Source organism: Macrobrachium nipponense, chromosome 34, assembly GCF_015104395.2.
Source record: "Macrobrachium nipponense isolate FS-2020 chromosome 34, ASM1510439v2, whole genome shotgun sequence".
NCBI classification, from domain to species: domain Eukaryota; kingdom Metazoa; phylum Arthropoda; class Malacostraca; order Decapoda; family Palaemonidae; genus Macrobrachium; species Macrobrachium nipponense.
In genome coordinates this window covers 30348656-30375438 of record NC_061095.1, presented here as the reverse complement: position 1 = coordinate 30375438, position 26783 = coordinate 30348656, and the positions used below count along the sequence as shown (strand labels likewise).

Here is a 26783-nt window from a genome sequence, read left to right as displayed (position 1 = left end):
GGATATTGAATCATAATGTTTTACGGAAAACGTCATTCAAAATGTAAGTTACATTTTGTCAAAGGAATAGTAAATGAAAAGCAAAGAAAAAGTGACGATAATGGAAAACAATAGTAATATGAACTTTTCTTGTTTTTTATAGGGTTTTTGTCTCAACAGTTTTGCTTTCTTTGCATAAACACAACTTTTCATGGTTACCAATTATGGATTGATACGGGAAAATTGTAGGCCAAATAGTTGGACATATTACTGATATTACCAGAATTCCAGTGCAGTAGTATTATCATTAGGGTTAGAACTCACCTTCAATTCTAGGCACAGGAAATACTTGAGCAGTAGATCCCAGCAAGAGCTGGAGAATCAGTGAAACTGCGCTGAAAACTGTCATAAGTCGAGCCATTTTTCCTTATTCACTTTTGCATTTAGTGAATAACTGACTGGTCTTATATTATCTGAAAAGAAAAAACTGCACATTCAGTCTCTTCATTCCTTAGAGATTCATCTATATTATTTAATATAAATGATGTCTATAAGCTAGTATTGGTAAATTTAATGCAGGGTTGTTAATTGAGACTAGAACAAATTTATTAAATGGAGGAGTATGTGGGGAATGTAAGAATGGTAAGAAATATTCTTCTTCAATATCGAAATGCTGTCACCAAAATGAATCGTCCATAACGTGCAACTTTTTAACGAATGTGGTGAATGCACGACAGATTGTATAGATGTTGCCTTCCAAGAAAAATCAGAGATTGAAATACGGAGGAAATCGACTGAATGCCTCATAACTCTTCATGCGAACTGGAGCTTCTGCAAGGAGACAGACTACACAAATGTCACATGCCTTTGAACTTTTTCTAGGTTTTGTATCCGTATAGAATTCCTACCGTTTCCGAAACTGGTATTTGTGATGGGAATTTTGACCTGAAACTTTGGGTTGATTAAGCATTTACAGCCAGAAAATTGTATCGCTTTCCAGTCACTTAAAACATCACAAGATTTGTAAAAGATAAACTGTGTTAAAAAAATAATCTCCTTAGAAATAAAGTAACCATTTTATTCGTTTCTTTAGTATTTTGTATTAGGCATGAACAAGAAATAATTGCTTTCTCAAGTTATTTTAATACTGAGTGTGCCTCTGCAGCTCATTGCATCATAAGCAGACAGTGAAAGCTTCCAATTCTGCCATACCCTTTTGTGGAATGAAATAGTTTTATTCAGTAGCATGTGCATTAAGAAAAACAGTGTAGATGATTCACTGTTTCGCCATGTTTACTACTAGCCCTCGGTGATGAAATGTTCCCAGTCGAATTGGTCATTTCACATATTCCCTAGGGATTTCGTTAAATCCCTGATTTCACATATTTCTTGTAACATATACATATACATACATAATTACATGCATACATAATCAGCTTCAACTTAGGTGCATTTAGCTTGGGTACACTGAAATATACACTAGGGAAAAATATTTGAAAAAACAAAGGATAATCCCACAGAGTAAAACCTGATTTGTGTGTTGCACCTTGTAATGCATGAAATCTGCAGAAGGGATTTGTAGGTATCCAATGTAGCTTGATGTTGGTTCTTGGTGACTGGGTTTGGGATGTGTTGCATCATTCTTTGTCTGCCTCTTGTGTTAGTATTATGCCATGCTTAACTGTCTATATTTAGTGTTGTGCTCATTGTCTCTCAGTGCAAATGCCTCTTTGAGGTACATTTGATTTGTAAAAAGAAAAATCTTCAATACCCAAGAAAATGTGCAAAAAGGTCACTCTTGATAATAAACTGAACAATTAGAGCATGTGACCTTGAGTTCAAGAACTAGTGAAGATACCAAAATGCTGAATAGGGCAAAAGATACACTGAGGAACAATGTTGCCCAGCTGAGGAACAAAATTTGCGGAACTACATAAGCTGATTTCGCAATGACAAAAATCTTCCTTCAAGTTCATGATGAACAACATGCTAAAACTTGGTAATATTCAGTGGATGGTTAGATATAATTAAACATAAAAATTTTATAAAGTATCCTTCAGGATGGTCAAGTTTAGCACGAAAAAATGTGCCAGTCTAATGAAGAAGTTGAGGAGAATGAGGAGGAGTTGAAGGCTAGTATGGGATTACCAGCTGTGTTTTTTTGGTTGTACAGTCTGAACCTGGCACTGAAAAGCATTTGGGGAAAAATGCCATTTCGACTTGTATTAATGTTCTGTATGGAGTTCACTGGTGAAAAGATAAAGACTGTAATTATATAAAATAAGAAGTCTTGTTAACTTGATACTTCATTCAATGGGTTGTTCACTGGTTGACTTTGAAGTACTTTGATTACCACTGTTTTCCCTATTGCCCCCTTTGGGGTTAAGCCCCAGTTTCTCTCCTTAATTACTAAGGACCTGTTTTACCTTTGGATATCAGGCTGCAAAGCCATCGACCTGTGCACGATTAGATCTATTAAAACAAGCCAGGAGTAACAATGAATGCCAGTTTTTTCTCTCCTTATGAATGATCTGCCCTCGACCTAGGACCATCTTGACGTGGTGAGGGAGCGCTCGGATCCCTGGAATTTGTTCCTGGGTTCGAGTCCAAGAGTCTTATTAGTTGTTACTTATTAATTTGGGTAAAGTCTTGTGGAATTTTCCACTTTTGGTAACATTTCTTTGACTTGATGGAAAAAGTATCATAGCTGGGACTGAGGTTTAAATCTGAAGCTAACAGTGGGAACTGTGGTAGGGATCATCAACTACCCAATAATGTTTGGACGTGAGGACTATTCTGTTGGCTGGGCCATGGATTCCAGGGGTAGTCCGGCATTCTGTCCGGTTTGCCCATAATATGATTAGAGTGGGGATGATTGTATTCTTTGAATACTCACAGTTCCAACTAATAGGTTTTGGGTACACTTGAGCCACCCTAGTTTTGTTGTGCTATTCCCTATGGGGTAGAGTAAGGAGTGGGCATTTGGGAGTCAGCAGTTAATGGTGCCATTGGTAGAAGAATCCATTCCATGAAAGGCTGATGATATCTTTTTAAGTTTTTCAGGTTTATATATTTATTTATTTATTTACTTTTTCACTTTGATCTTTAGGAGTAATACCATAGTAAACAATTGAGTACCCCTGGATGCTTTATGATACTCTTTTGGTGGAGATGACGACCTCTGCACCCTCCTCTGACAAAACGGAGCAAAAGGAAATTCGCCAGAGATTAATATGAAATAGGACCAGGGAAATTTTAAACCTCTTCTTATGATAATTATTTGATTTTTAATTAATCTGGAAGATTCTAATTGTGACATTTTTAATGTATACGAAGACATTGTGAAGTTGTTGTAGCCAAGAGCCTGAGATATCATCTGAAGGTCAGGGAAAACTGGAAGAAGAATCGGCATCACCAAAAGATAGTAGAATATTAAATGCATTATCGCTTCTTGGAGGAGTTAAAGTAGACTGCACAGTGCAAGAATTTTGGAATTATTCCAAGGGAATGGTATTTGCACCCAAACTAATAATGTATTAAGAAGAGAAGCTTGTAGGATAACTAAAAAATTAAGGTATGATTAGAATTGAAAGAATGAAGGTGATCAATGGAGCCTTAGTTCCACTTTCAAATTCAATTATTACTCTCAATTCTTCCCACTTACCTAATGTAATAAAAGCAGCATGTTATGCTTTAAGGCTAAGCAATACTTCCCAAGAATCTGGAGACATTTTTTATCGTCAAGAGTAGGGTTATATCTTAGGATTTAGTAGGCAGAAGATACAAGGAAGATAATGAGCAAACATTTCCCAGCAGTTGATGTCAAATTCATCTTAAGAAATCCGAGAACTATAGGTGGATTTTTTTCGACACAGAAAAATGACTTACTTTCATGTGGTCTGGGTCTGGTTTACTTATATATATATGTACATGTTGTTCTTGCAACGAACAGACTTACTTGCGACATTTTATCGAGCTCCAATGAAAACCACCCCCCTAAACTCAAATCCTTGGCCATTAAGCACCTTAAATAATAACACTACAGCAGTTTCATTATAGATTGCTCATACCAACCGCTCTTCCTTAGTTGATCTTAACTCCTTCCTGCACTGGCAAATCTTTCAGCAATCGAACTTTAGGTTGTAAGGTTTGTCTTAAATCTTTTGTACTTAGCTGTTAATGTATTTGTGCTTGTTTGTGCTTATTGTGTGATGCTTTATGTTACTCTTGCTGGACAAGTTTGTAACGTTATGTTTTTTGTTTTCCTTTTTTAGCTTTGAAAATGAGAACACTATCTTGAAACGTTGGCGATAATAAAGAAAAACGATGTGTTGAGCTGTTTTCCTCTTCACATTTTTGAACGATGGGGACGAGCCTCGACCTCTTTATATATATATATATATATATATATATATATATATATATATATATATATATATATATATATATATATATATATATATATATATATATATATATATATATATATATATATATATATATATATATATATATATGTATGTATGTATGTATACATATATAATAGATGTTTCCTGTCTGAAACTTCTTTCAAACTCTTTTTAGTTTCCTATTCAATTTCATTATGGCGTCAGTAACTTAGATGTTGCGACGTGTTTTAGTAATCATAAATCAGTCAATCAGCCGAATGATCTGACTAGATATTGTTTATTCATTGATTCACCAGATACCCAGGTATATAAAACCCTTTATAGTAAACTTGAGAGAGAGAGAGAGAGAGAGAGAGAGAGAGAGAGAGAGAGAGAGAGAGAGAGAGATGCATATTAAAAATTAACTATGCCATCTACGGACAATTCAACTTTAATAATAACGATGTCCTGCCTTCAAACAGTAACAAATCGAAGTAAAGCTGGAAAAATCCAGGGAAAGTAGATACAAAAAGTAACTTGAAATGATAGATGAGTCACATTTAAATGTGACGATAACTATGTAGTTTGACGATTCACACTATTTTACACGGCAGACCATCACAGCACCACTGATTCAGCCTAAGACCAGGAGTACACGAGCCATTCTGTGGCGTCGGTGTGTGACGGGGATGTGGCTTCCCGCGAGTTTCCTTTGTTTATGAGTTGTGTCGAGCACACTAGCGTCTGTGGCAAGCTACTCTGGCAAGCTGTCTCTGATCCCCGTTGTGGCGCCACGCTGTGTCTAGGACCCACGTACGCGACCAACTGTGTCTAACGAACAGCCCGGCACTGAGTCGCATACTATAATATAGTTGAAGAGTGAGCAAGTCACTAATTTTGCTCGTTACAATCGATGTACGTACTAGATCTATTCAATATTGAAATCGAAGACCGACCATCAATATGGAACATGCTACTATGACTAGTATAACAGAATTGCAGCAGCCACGGCGTGGGAGATTTGTGATATCTTAGTGTCCGGCGGCTTCAAAGAGATAGATTGTATATATATGTATATATATATATATATATATATATATATATATATATATATATATATTAAAAAAATCACAGTAGATGCATGTGACCTAAATGTTGTAAGCGAATACACAAGAAAAAATAATAGGCAGAAATTCGTGGCCGAGCGCTTTCGTCCTTTACTAAGACAATTGTGGAAAACACAATTGTCTTAGTAAGGACGACAAAGCGCTCGGCCACGAATTTCTGCCTATTATTTTTCTTGTGGTATTCGGTTATATATATATATATATATATATATATATATATATATATATATATATATATATAGGACTAGTAAAAATGTTCTGTTACAACAGAATTTCATCTAATGAAAGGAGAGCCCTTAAAAACGCCAAAATATAGAGAGAAAATACTATATTTCAGAGACTGCAGTCTCTGAAATATAGTATTTTCTCTCTATATTTTGGCATTTTTATGTATTATATTAAATATATTATTATATATATGTATTATATAATAATATAATTATCTATGTATAATGTATTTAATATATTCTATATATATATATATATATATATATATATCTATATATATATATATATAATATATATAATATATGCCCGAGTGGCGTGACACAGTGGCATGTACCCAGACACACAGGCGACTCTGTCGGCTGAATCAAGCCACGATGGCTTAAGCTTTATTGTGGCGCCACAGCGTGTCGACTAGAAAGTGGCTCGCGTACTTCCCGCCTTACCTACGGAATAGGCACTGTACAGCACACGACATGCCATCACTGTCGTCAGCCTGCTATAACCTCAAGCAGAAGGTTTGACGTCTTACATAGAAGATCCCAGTTTAAAAAGTAAGGAAGCGTTAAAGAAATTCGTTACCGTTTATGTTCTCAAAACTATCTTTATTCATCCAGTGTCTTAGACAATACTAAGTACATATTAAATAGTTATTTCGAATTAAATATTGTAAATGGGCACGTAATTCTGATATAATTCTTTTCCATATTCCTTCTCTCTTTTTCTGATTTATGTTCTTTCTCATTCTCATACCCACAGTCACACCTACAGTGTACTGAATAAGTACATGGCCGACCGACACGAGTAAAGAGGTTTATTAGAGTTTGGTTGATAGAATGATGTCGTAACGCATAATGTGAACTGCTGCACTGAGACTTGAAAGAATTCTTGAACGCGTATCTTTTGAATAATGTGAATAGGGAAGCACTGTGACTCCTGTTCAAAATTCTCTAAGGTAGTCCCCGTCTTCATCTTGACCAACGTAAATAACAACTTATATAAGTTCTACAAATTAGTTTTATCACTTCCGTATTGCATAAATATGGACAGGTCTGACTTTACTACCCACGAACTTTAGTTCAAGCTGAAAAACTACATTCCTTCACAAGACCTTCTGACCCTTTCAGAATCGGCTGTCTGCTGGCTGATTCTAAGGCCTTCAGATCCCAGAATCCGTCCTTGACATTTTTGCCGATATCACTTTGATCTTCAGAACATACCAACCACAAGCGTGATGATGGTGGAGCAGATGGAAAAACTCGTACGATCCGAACCGTATACGTACACACACATTCAAATTTAGACAGAAAGACACTCATCCTTCATACAAACACTCGTAATTTCAAGAACGAGCCGAGCTGTTTATCCATCATTGCTGACTCCAGAGACCGAGAAACCAAGACAATAGTTTTTGCCTTATTCATCATTGAACTGCTGAACCTATAATTGTACATAGTTATAAGTTTCCACCCAACTCCGTACATTTCTCTCTCTCTCTCTCTCTCTCTCTCTCTCTCTCTCTCTCTCTCTCTCTCTCTCTCTCTCTCGATATGAAGGTCTTTTCATTCTAGTATCTCTTTTCCTTCAATTCCATCTATCTAGCAATTTAACATCTTCCTCTCTTCCTTTGTTTCATCACCTCAGGATAAAGCAACCTGTTAGTGAAGTTATCGTCTTCCATTCACTTCCCATAACTTTTTTACCGCGTCTTTGAAGCCCCATTTCTTACCCTCGACCCTTTATACTCCACATATACAGTGCGAACAGATTAAACGTTTTTCTCTCATTTGCTTTTAACATCCACAATTCACTTCCAAAAAGGGCATTTTTGCTTAACAATCCCTTCATATATTCTAACTTGGCTTCTGCTAACTCTCATTCCCTTTTTCCACATCTTTTTCCTCCATAATGCTACCATTCTGACTCGCTTATTCGGTGCATCACGTCTTTCTTACCTACTCGATATGTTACAGTTACCCACCTTTACCTCCGTAAATCAGCTGCATCCATTCTTCCACCATCCATATTACCAATGCTCCATTGTCTTGTTGCGTGGCTGATAAAAGCCGAAGATGCAGTAGTAATTCGGGATAGCGAAGGGAACTGCAGAGACTAGTGTGAAAACAATTGTTGAAGGAGAAAGATGAAAATGAATGTTAACAAAACGAAGCTTTCAAGAGTAAATATGTCTCCATCATCCATATTAGCATTGCCTTATCTTCCTGATTTCAATTCCACTCACATCTTACTTTATGAGCATTCATTTTAAATTCTTTACTCCTATAAACGTTTTCATACTTATTCAGTAGTCACTGCAGTTAGTCTCTGTATACTACCTCCAATGACTGTATTATCTCCTTACATCAGCCCTTCCACACCACATTTACTACCCCCTTCCTTATCTTACAATTTCCACCTACATCTCCCGCTCTGACTCGTTCGTTCTTACCAATCTTTCTTCAATGATTTTCAACAGCCATAGAGCCATACCTCAACCTGGTCCTACATCTACAATTATATCAGAATTGCTATTATCTCATCTACATATCGTAAAAACTTTCACTTACATAATTATTTACAGTACCCTCACCATTGCTTCTTTTTACTAATTATGCCATAAGCATTTTCTAGGTCCATGTAAGCTGAATACGGCTTTTCCAATACTGTCGAGGTCCTCACTCAGCTATTTCTCAATAAATACTTACCCATGATTCCTCTTTGACGTATTTAAACCATCACAACTCTTTTTCTATCAATCCTTTAGTCATTTGCCTTCCTTATCCAATCAAAATCCTGACACACCTCACACTAATTTACTTGATCCAGTCACTTTTATCACATTTTCCTTATACACAGGCCCTCTTCCAGGCATTTATAATACTGTAGTGTATCACTCATTATCCGATCAACTTCTCACATCTTAAATCATGAATTGTCCTCTTTAAATTTGTTAAAAGCCATTTCTGCATGCATTCTCAATTTGACACTAACTCCTACCACATTTTACCACAGAAAGCTGCTTATTTTCTACCCTCCACATCCAACAACACTCAAAATGCTCATTCCATCAACAAAGAATTGCTTTCGGTTCAGTCAGCATAACTATTTGTATCTTTACTTCTAAAAGGAATTTTTTCATTAATATTTTCTGACAAATTTACTTCCAAAAAGAACAGTAACATACTTTCCCAGAATTGTTCATAAAATTTCGCCATATCAACTTTAGAAGGTGGACAAAAGGCTAAAGACTAAAGTTAAGTATATCTTAGTTTTGCCAGACCACTGAGCTGATTAACAGCTCTCCTAGTGCTGGCCCGAAGGATTAGATATTTTTACGTGACTAGGAACCAATTGGTTACCTAGCAACGGGACCTACAGCTTATTGTGGGATCCGAACCACATTGTATCGAGAAATGAATTTCTATTACCAGAAATAAATTCCTCTGGTACCGTGCTGGCCGAGCCGAGAGTCGAAGTTCGGACCACTGGATTGGTAGCCGAGCGCGAAATGCACTCAGCCAACGTGGAACTTAAAGACTAAAGTGGAAGAGGTACATGCGGTATGCGCTGCTCAGGTTGTGCGGGCCCAAGCTATCCCCATCCAGGGAGAGTAATTTTTAACTTTGTTACCTCTTGTATGCATGGTGGGCCATGTGCTGTGAGGATGGTGATGGTAGTGGCAGGCTTAAATTTTCTCCCCATATTCTCAGTTTGAAGGAGTACTGGGTAACGGGCCGGCAGCATGCGAGTCAGAGTGGGTCGCGGACAGTGACTCCTCCGTGGTTCAGAGACTACTCAATGTCGAAGGTTGATATGCTGTAGACATATGTCACATTGGTAATTGACCGCTCAGACTTGGTTTCTATTGGGTGGAAGACTAGATGTTTTTTATTACCCTGCAAAATGTTGACTGACATATTACACATCACTATTCGAGGAAGTCCCTTCAGTTCATGTGCTGTCAGTCATTAAGTTCAGTCCTCTTTGCTTTGGCCTAGTGACAACACCATAGGCCTTCTGAAGGGGATGGGCACTGGTCTTAGCCTAGGCCTACTCCCTGGGAACAAGGCGCTGGAGGTCGGGACGTTTAACTGGTTCCATCCTCATCAAACTGGAAGGTACTAAACAACAATTAAAGGCAGCTGAGCTGGCAACAGGAGTTTTGGATAATAGCTAATTGCCAGAGGTCAGATTTAGTCCCAGGACAGATGGTCAGATATCTTTGGGCAATCCTGGACACAGTGATGGTAAAGGATGGACCGGCTCATCTAAGGACGAACAACCAAAGACAGGTTGAGCAGGAATAAATCATAGAGTACAAATTCCTGTTCGTGGTTGGGTCTTTAATGTGATCTCATTCATCTAATCTGGATGTGAGTTCAGTCCTGCTGAGAGCATCAGAATTTCATCATATTCTACCATTTGGATCATAGGCCTAGTACCATATACAAAAGCCTGAAGACTTTGAGAAGTCCTGAGGTCATTGTGGCTATTACAAGTACATATTTGTCTGGTTAGAGAAACCGGATTTTATTAGGGGATGAGTACCCCCCCCCCCCAAAAAAAAAAAACAAGTAATTTTAGGCCATCCAACATCCCCAGAGAAACTCATTTCAAAAGGGAAGGAGTAACATACTTGACTAAGCCAGCTAATAATCCCTTACTAACCTTCAAATCCTTGTCCTCATTCTCTTCATTATACTGGCCATTAAAACAGCAATTTTGAGTTCCTCACTTGTACAACATTGTTCCTGAATGTATCTTTTGGCCTACCCATCATTTTGGTATCTTCACTAGTTCTTAAACCCGAGGTCGCAAGCTCTAAATTGTTCAGTTTATTACCAAAAGTTACCTTTTGCACACTTTCTTGGGTATTAAAAATTTTTCTTTTTCCAAATTAAATGCTCCCAAGAGGCATTTGCACTGAGAGTCAAGGAACACGAAATTAGGTATAGATAGTTAAGCATGGCATAATACTAACATACTAACACAAGAGGAAGACAAAGAATGATGCGAATATCCCAAACCGAGTCACCAAGAAACAACATCAAGCTACATTGGATACCTACAAATCCCTTCTGCAGATTTCATGCATTACAAGGTGCAATACACAAATCAGGTTTTCCTCTGTGGGATTTTCCTTTGTTTTGTAAATTGTTTTTCCTGAGTGTATATTTAAGTTTACCTAAGCTAAGTGCTCATAAGTTGGAGGTTAATTTATATATGTGTGTTTGTGTTGTTACAGTAAAGGATTTCACGAAATCTCTAGGGAATATATGAAATAACCAATCCGATTAGGAACGTTTCATCCCCGAAGACTAGTACTAAACATGGCGAAACAGTGATTCATCTACATTGTTTCTCCGTCTTCAGTACTAGCCCCTGGGAGACTAGATGCACTTGAGGACATATTCACACACGCACACACACACACACACACACACACACACACACACACACATATATATATATATATATATATATATATATATATATATATATATATATAGCAAGTAATTTATTTTAAATATACACAGGAAAGTTATCAAAAGAGCCAGAATTTTTCTGAATGCATATACTGCTGAATAAAACTATTTTATTCCACAAAAGGGTATGGTAGAATTGGAAGCTTTCACTATCTGCTTATGATGCACTGAGCTGCAGAGGCACATCAGTATTAAAATAATTTGAGAAAGCAATTATTTCTTGTTCATGCCTAATACAAAATACTAAAGAAATGAGTAAAATGGTTACTTTATTTCTCAGGAGATTATTTTTTAACACAGTTTATCTTTTACAAATCTTGTGATGTTTTAAATGACTGGAAAGCAATAAATTTTTTTTCTGGCTCCAGTTGTAAATGCTTAATCAACCCAAAGTTTCAGGTCAGAATTCCCATCATAAAACTAGTTTCGGAAACGGTAAGAATTCTATACGGATACAAAACCTAGAAAAAGTTCAAAGGCACGTGACATTTGTGTAGTCTGTCTCCTTGTAGAAACCCCGATTCTCATGAAGAGTTATGAAGTATTCAGTCAATTTCCTCCGTATGTCAGTCTCTGATCCGAGTTTGAACACCATTAAATTTAGATTTTGCTTGAATCTTTACAATCTACGGTCGTTTACTAAACCACATTCATTTGAAAAAAAAAAAGCTGCATGTGAGGACCTGTTTGCAAATACCTCGGTGCAGAATCTTCTAGCAGTAAAATATGCTTTTAGGGTCACATAAATAAACTTTCTCATAAATAAATATATATATTATAATATATATATTTTATATATATATATAAATTATATTATATAATTTATACGTATTTATACATGTATATATTAGAGATGGATCTGATATCTGCAGCCGCGGATTACCGACATTTTATATAAATCTGCATCTAGGTTGGCAATTTCTTAATATCTGTAGCCACATCCACATCCACATTCGGAGTTTGAAAGAGCGGATATCACCCCCTTCTCAGTGTTCAGTAGTTCATACTCATACACTGTTGCTAAAAGAGAAATAGTAGTGGGTTTAAATATAGTTTACAGAAAACCTACTAATATTTCTTCCTATGTGCATTTCTATTCTGGACAATGTATCAAAACAAAAAAAGATCCTTACAACACAAAATTTTGTTTGTGCTTCCTTATAATAATAATTAGAAAGATATCCCATATCTTATGAAGAATATGGTGTTGATGTCGCTTTTAAAAACAATAAAACAATGAAACATGTACTTATAAAGAACTCCCCCGATTATACTAAAGGATGTATGTGTATATGAAATTCCATGTAAGTCGTGTGACAACTTTTACAGTGGTCAAACGGGTAAAGCACTGGAAAAGAGAATAAAACAACATAAAAAATGTCTGAGATTTGCACAGGGAAACTGATATTTTTGTACATGATAGTGAGAACAATCATGCTATTAACTGGGAAGGGGCAAAAAAGAAATGGAAAGGGATATCATTGAATCTAGCTTTATAAAAGAAAGTTGCAACAATAATATGAACATCAGTCAAGGAATGTATGAACTTGATCCTTTAATATCAAAAGAAATTTGTAAATTGTTTAAATTTTAAGGTCGACAGTAGAGATGTATGGAAATAGGCTCTTTATATCTGTAAACACAGTAAGGGGGCAGTAGTGCTAATGAGATTTCCAACCCCGCCTCCCTGACACCTGTCAGGTGTGGATTTGTTTCCACTCCTACCTAGGTACCTGCCTATGGGTGGATCTACAGTCTCAAACAGCTGTGTGTATGTTTATCATATATAGTATATATATTTGTGACTTGTAATATTATGTATCAGTCCTTCGTCAATGGCTTGGAAATAAAGTCGAAACCGGTCAAGACCTACACCCCGCTTCTTATTTTTCACCTGTGGATATGTGCTTTTTTTTTTATATGTATAGTTATATATATATTATATTAATTAATTAATTTTTTATATTATATTAATAAAATAATTATAATAATTTATTATTTAAAAAAATATAATTAATAATTATAAATTAATAATAATTTATATTAAAAAATTAATTATATTATATATGAATATTAATATTAAAAAAAAATTAAAATTAATTATAATTATATTAATTTTATATTATAATTATATAATATTAATATCTATATATATATATATATATAATTATAATATATATAGATATATATATATATATAGTAGATATATATATTATATATATATATGTATATATATATATATAATATATATATTATATATAATATATATACATAAGGGACGGAGCTGGAGCTCAAAGAAGATATATCCCGAAGGAAGTAGTAGGGAAAGGCATCCTTATCTTTTAACAGTTTAATTAAATGCCGACGTTTTGCGACGAATCCCAAGTCGCATTTTCAAGGCTAAAAATATATAAAATTTGCGAACATTAACACTCAGTTTGATTTAATTTATATTAAAAATGTATTGGCAACAGCTCTCAATAAAGTTAAAAGTTAAAATTCAACAGTACCTTTAAAGGCAAATAAATTACAAGTACACTCCACTAAAATCTTAAAAACACCTACCTATACAAATAAAAAAACGAGTAAGACTAACAAAAATAAGTAAAAACAGAGTGAGGCAAACTAGCTGCCCAAACTACGCTATGAACAATTTTATAGAGGACGTTTGGGTGTTAAACGACGGTACAGTATTTTTGATAATTATAGATTCTAAAATAGTCAGGTCGTCATTGTTCCGCAGTTGGCCAAGATAGAAAAATCCTTGCTGTCAATATAGGCTTCACATGTTGTTGAATGAGTACGTATATTAGATTGTTCCGGATTAGATAACCTACTACCTGTTCTATGGCTTATGCCCCTGTGGGAATCTATTCGAACCTTCAACAGCCTCTTTGTGCATCCCACGTATGTCCCGTGATCACATCTCGGGCAAGTGTATTTATATACGACGCTGGACGAAAGCAGAGGACCGAGTCGGTCTTTGACTCTAAACAGAGATCCAATAGTTAAGGGATTTTTGGGGATAATTTTCAAGTCCACAGCCGGAAACCTCTTTTGAATAATGGATGTGCATGCTCTCCTGAAGGTATCATCATGCAAGAAAGGGAAACTTGCATACAACTTCAGTCTCGGCACAGTAGATATAGGTGTTGAATGCACAATTTTTTTCATTAGCAGTTTGTTTAGAGATCTGAAAAAAAGTCGCGAAGGAAAACAATTATTATTAAAATATCTCACCAGTAAGGATATTTCGTCGTGAAAGTTCATCCAAGTTTCCCTTTCTTGCATGATGATACCTTCAGGAGAGCATGCACATCCATTATTCAAAAGAGGTTTCCGGCTGTGGACTTGAAAATTATCCCCAAAAATCCCTTAACTATTGGATCTCTGTTTAGAGTCAAAGACCGACTCGGTCCTCTGCTTTCGTCCAGCGTCGTATATAAATACACTTGCCTGAGATGTGATCACGGGACATACGTAGGATGCACAAAGAGGCTGTTGAAGGTTCGAATAGATTCCCACAGGGGCATAAGCCATAGAACAGGTGGTAGGTTATCTAATCCGGAACAATCTAATACACGTAATCATTCAACAACATGTAAAACCTTATTGACAGCAAGGATTGTTCTATCGTGGGCCGACTGCGGAACAATAGTGACCTGACTATTTTAGAATCTATAATTATCAAAAAGACTGTACCGTCGTTAAAACACCCAAACGTCCTCTGTAAAATTGTTCTTAGCATAGTTTGGGCAGCTGGTTTGCCTCACTCTGTTTTTTACTTATTTTTGTTAGTCTTACTCTTTCTTTTGTACAGGTAGGTGTTTTTAAGATTTTAGTGAAGTGTTCTTGTAATTTGTTTGCCTTTGAAGGCACTGTTGAATTTTAACTTTTTACTTTATTGAGAGCTTTTGCCAATACATTTTTAATATAAATTAAATCAAATTGAGTGTTAATGTTCGCCAATTTTATATATTTTTAGCGTTGAAAATGCGACTTGGAATTCGTCGCGAAACGTCGGCATTTAAATAAACTGTTAAAAGATAAGGATGCCTTTCCCTACTACTTCCTTCAGGATATATATATATATATACACATACATATATAATACACGTGTATATATGTATACATCGAGCTACAAATGTCCTTTAATATCTAATGCGCTCTACCTCGGGATTAATATATTTTCATATATGTTAACCGAAGGGGAATTTTTTTAGTCGATAATAAATTTGGCTCACGGGCCCAACAAATTTCGGTTAACATATATGAAAATGTATTAAATTCGAGGTAGAGCAAATTAGATATTAAAGGACATTTGTAGCTCGATGTATGTATATGAATCACGGTATGTGATATGACTCATATATATATATATATATATATATATATATATATATATATATATATATATATATATATATATTTCCATGAAAATCTGAGCGGGGAGACAAGCAACAGAACACCCATGGACACAACTACCGACAACAAAAGAAATCAAAGACGGTTGACCAGAGACGGGTATCACACCTTGCCTCACGCCCTCGGCTGCAGACCGCGGCATAGGACGAGTACTACAGAGCACCGGGCATGCTCATGCTGCCACCCAGACCACAATTGATAGAATGAGACCCACCGACATATAGGATTTCCGCATCCCGATGATGTCAGTTTGAAAATCAGACGTGTGTATGCAGTAATAAAAGCCTTATATTTCAATTCATTATCCAGTTCTGATGACGCCACTGAGAGGAAGGGAAACGGTCTGTCGACTTAAAAAGGAAAAAAGGAAATGGAAAGAATCTTGAATAGTATTTCTTTATTTCTGAGAAGCTTGCCAGGAGTAAAAAGAAGTATAGACTGATTCAAAGTCTTGATAAGAAGATAGTATTGCGAACAATTGACGTCAATAGAAACTGCATAAGTAAATATGACGTCAATAGAAATGCATAAGTAAATATGCCCATATATATATATATATATATATATATATATATATATATATATATATATATATAGTATGTATGTATGTATATAGTATATGCACACATACATATATGTATGTATATGTATGCATACATATATATTATATACGTAATTGCTGAATCACATTGATGTTTATATTTAATTTACTTATCTTAATTTGATACCCTCTAGTTTACTGTAAATACCCATGGTATGCAGCCTTGGCCTTTTTGTCTGAACTGTTTGGGCTTTGTAAGATTCCTTCGTAGGTTGACAACAGATATATCTGTAGAACCCATGTCGTATTTCCACCATCATCAAGTTGCCTTGGCTTGGAAACATTTCCTTTGTTTTTTTTTTTCTTTTTTAATCCAAATTAAGCTGTCTGGGGAGGAGATTATTAGCTTTTTTCCTCCGCGATTCTTGACTTTTGACATCTCGTTCTGGAGGCTGATTATTGCTGCTCTTGTGTTTGAAGGCTCCTGATCATGGGGCTTACGAATGAGACTACGCTATCAAAATGATGGAGCAAAAGAAACATTTAATTCATTCGTACAGTGTTGCCAATATGAGATCCGAAAAGAATAAGGTTGTGAAAGTCATTCGTATTGTCAGTTAAGGTTTCCCATTATAAGAAACTGTTGGGCAAGGTTTCATTCAAAATGCAAGCGCAATATATTCCAGGAACTTCATTCACTGTCTTGCTTTTTTCGAAATTCATTATGATCCATGCCGCCCTTCGTGGACAGAATCCATTCATGAGTATTTCTTTCACACATAAGGCTAAGCTTCTTTATGTAAATAGCAGAATGGCGATATTATAGGGAAACACTGATTGTTTGGATGCGGTCGTCAGCTTTATCACGAAGCCCCGCTCCGATATCTGGAAGCGTCTGGCCTGCTATGGTTTGTGACATTCGCTCATTCATCTAATGCCCTCAACCAATGTTAGCTTTTCCTGCTGCCGCCAAGTTTTCGGATGAACCGTGATTCTTTCTCTAGACTCTTTATCACCTTCTATCATTCAAGAAGCAAGCCTGTCTCACTTTCTCTTTCTAACCTTTGTACACACACACGCACACACATATATAAATATATATTTATTTGTAGCTTAATGTTTGTATGTATGTTTGGATGTGTTTTATAATATATATATATAGATATAATATAATTATATATAATATATATAATATAATATATTTATATATGTATACTTACACTTTCATGCATTAATCTACAAATGTCATATAATATTCAATTCGCACTACAGGAATATCCCCAAAAAGGAAAAATAATAAATCTAATAAACGATTAGGTACCTGTGATTCGAACGCCTGACAGTACAGATCGACGACTTTCATTGGTGGTACCCGCTAGGCCAAGTCTAGAGACCTTGCGCTAGGCTATCAAGGCATCGTTTCGTACTGTCGGTCGTTCAGATCTCCCATGTAGCTAACCGTTTACCCATAAGTATTCCTCTATGATGTTATACTGAAGTTGAGCGAATTGGATATTTAACATTTGTAGCCTAATGTTTCTGAATATGAAGAAAGTTACGGTGTATGTGATAAATAAATATATATATATATATATATTATATATATATATATATATATATATATACACATATATATATTTTATATATGTAGAATCTACTGGTCACTTTTTTACCAGATACATATGCAACTGTAATAGCCACAATGCCCTTTCAACTTCTTGAATTCTTTGCTCTTTATTTTGGATACGCTTGTCCTGAAGATCCATGTCCAAAGAAATTTTTGAGGAAATTGTGATTGTCCGGTACCGGCAGAACCCAGGTCCCATAATCACAAAGAGGTCACGTTCCCGACCTGACCACGTGAACCTTTTTTGCCGGTACCGGACATCACAATTTCCTCCGAAATTTCTTTGAACATGGATCTTCAGTCTTTGTAGTGACACGCGTATCTAAAAAAGAGCAAAGAATTCAAGAAGTTGAGAGGGCATTGTTGCTATTACAGTTGGCTAGTATATATATTATATATATATATAACTATTATATAATATATATAATATATATATATTAAATAATATATAATATATATATATATATAATATATAATTAGTATATATATATAATACTATATATAAAAACTTGCAATGACTGATATACATATTCTTGCAGAAGTTTCTTTCGTATACCTAAACGTAAGAGTAGTTGTAGTGAGGCAACCCAAATAGAAACAATAGAAGTGTCAATAAAAATACTCGACCTCAGTCGCGGTCGAGTGTGTGGCTCCACCTACCTACACCCTCTTCCCACATGCCAAGTGTGAATATCTGGTTTCCAACGATCTGTATGTTCAGCTGCACTGTCCCCACAGCATATATATTTTCAGTTTCTACCACTAGGGATCAGTCCTATGAAAGATGTCTTACATATCCATACGAAACTGGTCCAGATTTAAACTCAGTGGTTCGTGGGGACAGTGCAAATAAACATACAGATCTTTGGAAACCAGATATCCACACCTGGCATGTGGGAAGAGGGTGTAGGTAGGTGGAGCCATACACTCGACCGCGACTGAGGTCAAGTACTTTTATTGGCGCTTCTATTTTTCTATTTGGGTTGCCTCACTACAACTACTCTTACGTTTAGGTATATGAAAGAAACTTCTGCAAGAATATGAATATCAGTCACGGCAAGTTCAAACTCCCTTTTTCTGGACTTGGGATTGGCAAGATTGCCCACTCAAGGCCGAGTGTGGATGAAATGAAGCTGGGCTTTTTGTTTTGAGATGTGTTGCTAACAGTTTCGTTATTCTTCGTTTACTTCAGTTGCCAGTGGAACGGCCAACCCAGAGCGATAAGGGGAGGGACAAAAGACCCTTAAAGAAAGTTGAGATATAGAAAGTTGGCAATGGAAGAGAAATGATTCTGTTGTCAGCTTTCGTATCAAACTATTGTAATCATCGTTGACGATATTTTCTGAACCAAGATTAATAGGGCCGAATTGATAATATAATTAATTAGGGAGAAATTTGTGCTAAGGTTTTTTGTTTGTTGACCGTATTTCGATCAAAAATGTCTTGCGCAGAATAGACTCATACGTACAAAAGCTAGGAATTTAAGATGCAGATAACAAATGTGCACAAAAGCAGAGAGGTAGGAAAAAGACAAATGTTTAACACCGGGCGCCTCCGGAAGAAAAAGGCAATAACCAGAGATTATTTTATGAAGAACAAGCACAACTTAGCAATGACGACCGGTGCCGACTGATGACCGTGAAAAGGAAGAAAATAATAAAAACTAACCGTTACCTGACGTTGACGTTAATTAAGAAGGGGATAGGAGGAGGAAGCTGTGCTTTTGTCTTCGTTTCCTTTTGATGCGAAGGTCGTAAGGTGACCTTTAACATGCAATGTTGGTTGTAGTTCCACGACTATGAATATAGCAGGTAAAAAGAAGTTAGTATTTAATGTATCTTTACGATTGCAAATTCAGTTGGAAGAAGGTGAAACGAGTATAAAGTATGCAGCGTTAGGACAGGAAATAATCAGTTGCATATATACAGTATCATATAGTTCTACAGCTGGTGGGTGAGGTTTAAAACTGAGAATATAATTATTATTCGATAAATTTGTGAGCAGCTGGAAGTGAACAACAATGTACACTGTACTGAACACTGTTCTGTTGACCACGGCTGCATATATATATATATAGTATAATATATATACTATATATATATATATATGTATCTATATATAGATATATTATTATAATATATAGTCAAATTAAAGCCAAAAATGGGCATGTGCAATGAGCACTATAGTTCCACAGCTTTGTATGTACAAAGCTGAAGAGGATAAACGTTGATGATTAGCGCACAGTTCTGTTGTTCCTCAGTCATATAATGTTGTCAGTTGGAAGAAGTAATTCGTATATAGCATCGTAAAGTAACAAATTTATATATAAAGCGGAAGAGGAAAATTGCCAACAGGTTCGTTTTACTGTGGGAAGATGAGTACCGCACACAGTTCTTGGTTATTATTCCACAAATACATGTTCTGATGAAAGAAGAACGTTAACATACTGTAGTTCCAGAACTGTTTATCTAAGAGGAAGGAAAAAAGTGAATATTCAGTGTAAAGCACTTTGCCTCGTCTTCTTGAGAAATAGCTAAAAAAAGGGGTGGGAGGTTGTATATGACGTGCACGCTGCTGTTGCTGCAGTTCTACTGCTGTATACAGGTAGAAAAAAGTTCAGCTGCAGGTGACGGATGTATTCAGACGATTGCCCAAATGTAGAAAATGGGTTTAGGTAGTCCCGACCAATTTAGTCTGGCCGATAGATGGCTGAAAGGTCAAATAGTCTGCTTTTTTCGATCTTGATCCAGATAGAAATTCGTCCACATTCTTTATGAGGCCTAAACACCCTTTTTTTATTTTGCTGCTTCTGCCGTCATCGCTGTAAGAAATAGTCTTACAACTGTCTTGATTTGTTTTTTCAGGAATCTCTTGCCGTGGTTTAACACTGAAATCGATTTTAAAAGCAGTTGCCATACTTTTGTAGGAGGAATTCCAAACTAATGATTTTTTTATATGATTTCAGAATTTTTTTTAATGTTATTGATTATCACTCACAACCTCTCTGCCTGTAATTCCCCCCCCCTTTCATTACTAATTATGATAAAATGTCAGTAATGTGTATATATATTATATATATATATATATATATATATATATATATATATACACGCATTGATATATGTATGAATTTTTGTCTTATACACCGTGGCATTATATTCACAAACATTAAGCTTCAAATGTCGTTTGATATCAGATTCACTCAACGTCGGTAATATTTTTGTAGGCAAATTATAAATCATTAGTGATTTGTCATTAAGGAGAACTTCAAACACAGGAAACCGACAACAGTGACGATAGTTTAGCCTTGAGTGAATTGGATATTGAACTGCATTTGTAGCTTAATCTTTAGTGTATATATAGATAGATAGATAAATAGATCGGTAGATAGACATTGCGCCCAATATCCATAGTTATTTAGAGCACATGGAAAAAAAGAGGAAAGGTGTAGGTATATCAGGATTAGTTTTTTTATATATATTTTCCCGTGTCAAGTTTAATGAACAATTTGAATCAGTAAAATTATACCAAAGGAAACTAGTTTCACCCCACAAAAATGTGCTTCTGATGAAAATATTCTCTCTCTCTCTCTCTCTCTCTCTCTCTCTCTCTCTCTCTCTCTCTCTCTCTCTCTCTCTCTCTCTCTTTTAACATTTTTTTAATCACAAGAAGCAGCAAGTGGTGTAGAAGTTTAAGTCACAAGATTCTTTGCACTTGTTCTTTGGTGTTCATTTTGTTACTTGTCCTTGCGAATACAATCTGGATATGTTTAAAGAACACGTCGTCTTTTTGTAATCAGCTTGTATTTTATTTTCTCAAACCTTCCTTGGAGAGATCTGACGTGCACACACGAATAGACGTCATGTCTGTCGCCCTAAAGCGTAAGCACGCATATTGTACCGAGGCAGGGACTGTTTATTTCAAGTTGGTATTCGAGTTGTAGGAGCACTTGGTTCATCCACTTCCTTTTCACATGAAAGGACAGTTATATTGGAGATTTGAACTGTTAAAAAGAGAATTACTTATTGTTACTCGGTCTATTTGATAGGGATCTCTCTCTCTCTCTCTCTCTCTCTCTCATATATATATATATATATATATATATATATATACACGCGCGCGCGCGCGCGCGCGCACAGACTGACAGTGGAATGGTCGAAGTAATGATGATATAATTAATTCTCTAATTGATCGCTGTAACCTCCAATATGTGTCTGTTTATGTGACGAGGCATTTGAAATGTATGTGTGTGTGCGCGCGCGCTCGTCATCGATGTAAATATGAAGATGACTTGATATTACAGGCATTTCAATACATACCTTCATTTGTTTATTCCCCTTTCTATTTCTTGTATCTTTTGGCTTTGGCTAGATGTGATGTTGAGCTGCCTGTTCTAGTAGCCAGTATATAGAATTTTTTTTTTTTTTTTTTTGCCCCTTGCTTAATAATCTTGTGTCTTTGTGCACTCAAATTTTGTCATTCATATGGAGTGCCTCTGGGCATTTCTATTGGACGTATTAGCATGTGGCCTGAGATCGAATTTTATGTAGAATTAGCTGCTGTACCCGGGGTTGCTCGGGATCAAAGGGGCATGCCGTCCCTGATGGCAACCCTTACGGGGCGGATTATGCAATCGCTTCAGAAAAAGTAATCACTTGGGATCCTGTCAAGCCAAAGAATTTGTGAAAAATCCGAAGAGTTTGCTGTCAACTCCGGAAGTTGTAAAAAATGAGGGGGTATGAAAAAGAGGGTGTAAGGTCACCTTAGATCCGGCCCTGGAATTTTGGATTTTGACCGAAACCTCCAAGGGGGGGAGGGAAGTCTTATGGTAAAAATTTGGTAGCCCCAGCTTTCATAGTCTGGGCGTGCATAACGAATAGACAAACAAAAATTGCCTTTTATATATATGAATAGATGAAAGACAGTTCTATGAAAGGGGAAAACCGTATCATTTTAGAAAGTCAAGAATTTTGTAGACTTGGTGTAGGTTCTGAAGTTTCCATTTAATCGAAAACTTTAATTTCTACATAAACAACAAATGCCAAATTCCCTTTGCTTTTTAATTCATTCACTGTTTGTAACGTATTTGACTTATGATCTGTTTCCATTTATTGTGACTGGCACTACTGCAAAATTTTGATGGAATTTTTCGTTTGGCTTATGTTAGCATATTTTGTTGTACGTTGTTCACTTTTCTCTCTTTTTCAATGTTTTCCCGATGACAATTGTAATCAGACTGTTGCTTTCAGCATTACGTAATAATGATGATAGTAGCTCGGTGATAGAGAAGAATGATCTCGATCACAGAAAATGTTAAATATGATTAAATATGGGAAATTCCGTAATAGTTTTTATCGTCATATGAGGGTTATTTGAAAAACCGTTATTGTTCTTGGGGGAAATCCACGGTGACCGGTTAGAGGGTTACCTGGTAATAATATATTGATTAATCTGTAAAGAATTTATTTCACACCCAGTGGATCTAAATGGATTTGGCAAGGAGCAATGTTATTTTGTTCTCTCGTTTTCTGTTTTGTAAGAAAATTCATGATCTTTATTTGAGTGGGTGATGCTGTTCCTATTGCTGTTGATATGAGCTGTTTCATTGTTAGAGTTTAAGACTAGCTGTTGTCGTGTGCTTGATTTATCCAAATCACTTCTGTAGCAACGTTTTTATTACATAAGCAGTCCGTTGTTTATGCTAGTAAATACTGAGGACATTGAATATAACAAATTGAATCCACCGAAGTCTTACCTTAAAGAACTTTCCGTCACTAGTCAGTTTAGTGGAGCACGGACCTGAAAATTGCTGACGCAGTAAGAAAAGGAGCGCAACAGGTCCTCTGACCCAGCAATGGGGGTTAGTGACGTTAGTGCGCCTAACATGGCACACTGTAGGCATTACTAAGTGGCGTTGCAGCAGTCCCTTCGACCCCTAGCAGCGCTCGTGTTTGGACTTTTGCTTTATCGCTCTTCCCGTTTCCCTACTTCAGTCTTGCTGTCCAACCTCTCTGACTAATACATCTTTGTACAGCAGCTGAAGGGTTGTGTCTCAGTTTCGCCGGTTAATCTTTCTATTTCATCTTTATTATCCTGGAGTTTTCATCTTGCTGCTGTCCAACAACTCCAACTCCCTCTCACTGTCTTAAGCGCTAAATGGCCGAAAGTGCCCCAGTGCAGTGCTCGGCTCAACAGCTTAAATTTCATAAAATCAGTCGACGCTTCCTCTGATAGATTTGTTGCGGTGCTTCATCTGAAAAACATTGACTCCTACAGGTCGTGAGTGTTGAATTTTCACTTAAATATGAAAAAAGGGAACGAGCTTCGATGATGAGAGGGATGAAGTGCCACGTTTTTCTTCAGCAAGATTTTGAGGTTGTAAATTTGCAAATTCAGTCTCCTTCTCTAAAGTAAGGATCCAGTTATAGAAACTAGTGATACACTGCGGCCACAACTACGTGTTTCTGTGTCTTCTCTAATCAAGAACAGGCCGCTTGACCGCCAGACTTTTTGTCTTCCTTGAAAATACAGAGTATATATTTGCCGGCTGTGATCTTTCAAGTGTTGCTTTGTGTATGTCACCAAGAAGGTGGCACCACATGCACTGCCATTGCAGCTACCGTTTGCTGTGCACCGTATCAAATATCAAATGTCATTGTGGAGTCCTTGAATGACAGTGTCCATTGACGGTAGATCTAGAGCAGTCCGTAAATATAAAACTGAGATCTTCGTGTTGGCAATTATGGTCGTAAGAGTCCTGTTAAAGTCGGAAGTTCCGTTTTCTTTATTGAATGGAAGATTATAATAGTTCATTATTCATCTGTAGTTTGCATACGCTTCTTCACTGCCTTATATATATATATATATATATATATATATATATATATATATATATATATATATATATATATATATGAATAACTTGATCACGAAGTATATAAAACGTGATGCTATGTATAAATAAAGGGTTTTTTTTTTGCCACGAAGGAAAAAATGAAAAAGCTAGATATTCGGACCCTCAGTAAAGGGTCCGAATAGGACCGAAAGTACTCTGCTATCTCGCTTTTTAATTTTTTCCTTCGTGGCAAAAAACCTTTATATATATATATATATATATATATATATATAATATATATATATATATATATATATATATATATTTGGACATAGCGTCGTATTCTTGAGAAGTTTGCTTGAAAAGAACTGTGAAGTTGCCAAGTGATCTCAATGAACGTGTGCTTAATGATAATAATTATAATAATAATAGCGTCGTTCACCATCCTGCGTGTGCTCTGATTCCATAGGTCAAGCGTCAACAGATGTTAGGAATAAGTTGTTTTCAAGGTCGTAGGTAATAGATATTGGCTAGAACTTGAAACAAAAGCAGTCTTTTAAAAGATCAGAAGTTGTTCCCAACCTTTCCAAGGACATCATTCCAGCTGAGAGAAATGTGGATTTTTGGGAGGAATCGAGTTTGCGTTGTTCAGTGTTAATGGCGGTCCTGACGCATCTGATCGGAGCATCTACGTTTTACCTTGCCAGTATTTGAATGTGTTTTAAGGGAGGTCTCTTCCAGCAGGTTACTAAGGTCTCCTCCTAAGCACAATGTTGTACAGATGTAGTATAAAGATTTTAATAATTTAAATACATCAGTTTTATCAATGAACATCCAGTTTCAGCTCAGAATATATCTTATTTAGACAGTTCCTGCTTTTAATTTCCATTGTAAGATTGTTTGAATTGAAGACAATTTTTCATTTTTCATTACGGTACTGAAAGACCTTACTGGACTTAAATGCTTAGGAGCTGAGTACCATAACTTCATCCATCTGCATTTCTTGAAGTTCTTTTTTCATGTTTGTCGTTTGTGCCAAAGAAGCCAACCCCCACCTCCAGTGGAGTTTACTTGCCACACTTATCGTTGCTGTCTGTTTTTTGGATCATTGAATGGAAGAGAGAAACCTTTCTTAATGTTCACTGAATGCCTTCTTCTGTATGTCAAGTTTGAGAGCCCAGTTCGTGTGTGTTTCCGTTATTTTCGAACCCGTATATTGTTCCCTCCTTTTTGCCTTCATTTCTTGAAGAGACCGGTCTGTCGCGTCCTTCGATTTCAAGCCTTACCCACTTTCTCCCTTTCTTTTCATTGCTTTCGTCGGTTGTCCGACCCATTTGCAATCACTTTAAAAGATGAAAGCCCCTGATTTTGTCTTTTGGATTTATATAATATTCCGAGTTCCGAAGAGATTGGTCGGTCGTAGCCTTTATTATTGTTATTTTTTTGTGAAGGGAACGCTTTTGTCGTTCTCTTTCCGGTTTAATGATATTTAGAGAAGACTTGTCAATTAAATGTACTAAGGATTGACGCATTTTTTGGCAACTGGTTTTTATACCTGGTGAAGGCACCTCGCCTGCTATTACCTCTATTACCTTTGAACAGTTGATTTTACATTAATATGATCTAGGATTATTCTGAGTTGTTCAAACACCTTTTGCAACTATTTGCTTGAGGGAGGAAGAAGTGAAGTACGCCAAAGAAAGAAGAGTTTCCTTTTAGTTAGCAATTTGTGTCACTCATCGTACTGGAGGAAGTATTTCATTATACCTTATTGCCATTTTCTTTTCGTTTTCATCCTCACCATATTATTATTATTATTGTTGTGGATATGATGTTTGGAAATCTTCGTTGTGATGGTTTTCCTTTAATTCGAGAATTTGGGTATCTGGTGGCACTGCTCTGTTCCGGATAAATGACATTCCGTAGGGTCCTCTTCCCTCTGCAGTTGTGATGAAAAATCGAATCGATCGATTAATTGATTTATGGGCATTAAAACTGGCGACATCTAGGTTATTAAACCGAAACTAAATTGAATAGGCAACTAAATTATTAGTCTAAAATTAAAGTTTCATAAAACGAAATATTTAAAAATGATTTATGTATAAACATATATATGTAAATACATAATTTAATGTACGTTCAAACACGCA

At 36.1% G+C, this 26783-nt stretch overlaps 2 protein-coding genes across 2 annotated transcripts in view; one reads left to right on the top strand and one right to left on the bottom strand.

Moving 5' to 3' along the window:
• Positions 1–26783, top strand: part of LOC135208074 (DNA-binding protein SMUBP-2-like) — a gene marked incomplete in the record, with an annotated part of 738222 nt that overhangs the window by 493049 nt on the left and 218390 nt on the right.
• LOC135208010 (alkaline phosphatase-like) overlaps positions 1–26783 on the bottom strand; it is a 194087-nt gene that overhangs the window by 148586 nt on the left and 18718 nt on the right. Inside the window, exon 2 of the mRNA XM_064240104.1 lies at positions 304–452. Coding sequence (XP_064096174.1) covers positions 304–400 — 97 coding nt within the window. The 5' untranslated portion in view covers positions 401–452. The remainder of the gene's footprint in view (positions 1–303; positions 453–26783) is intronic.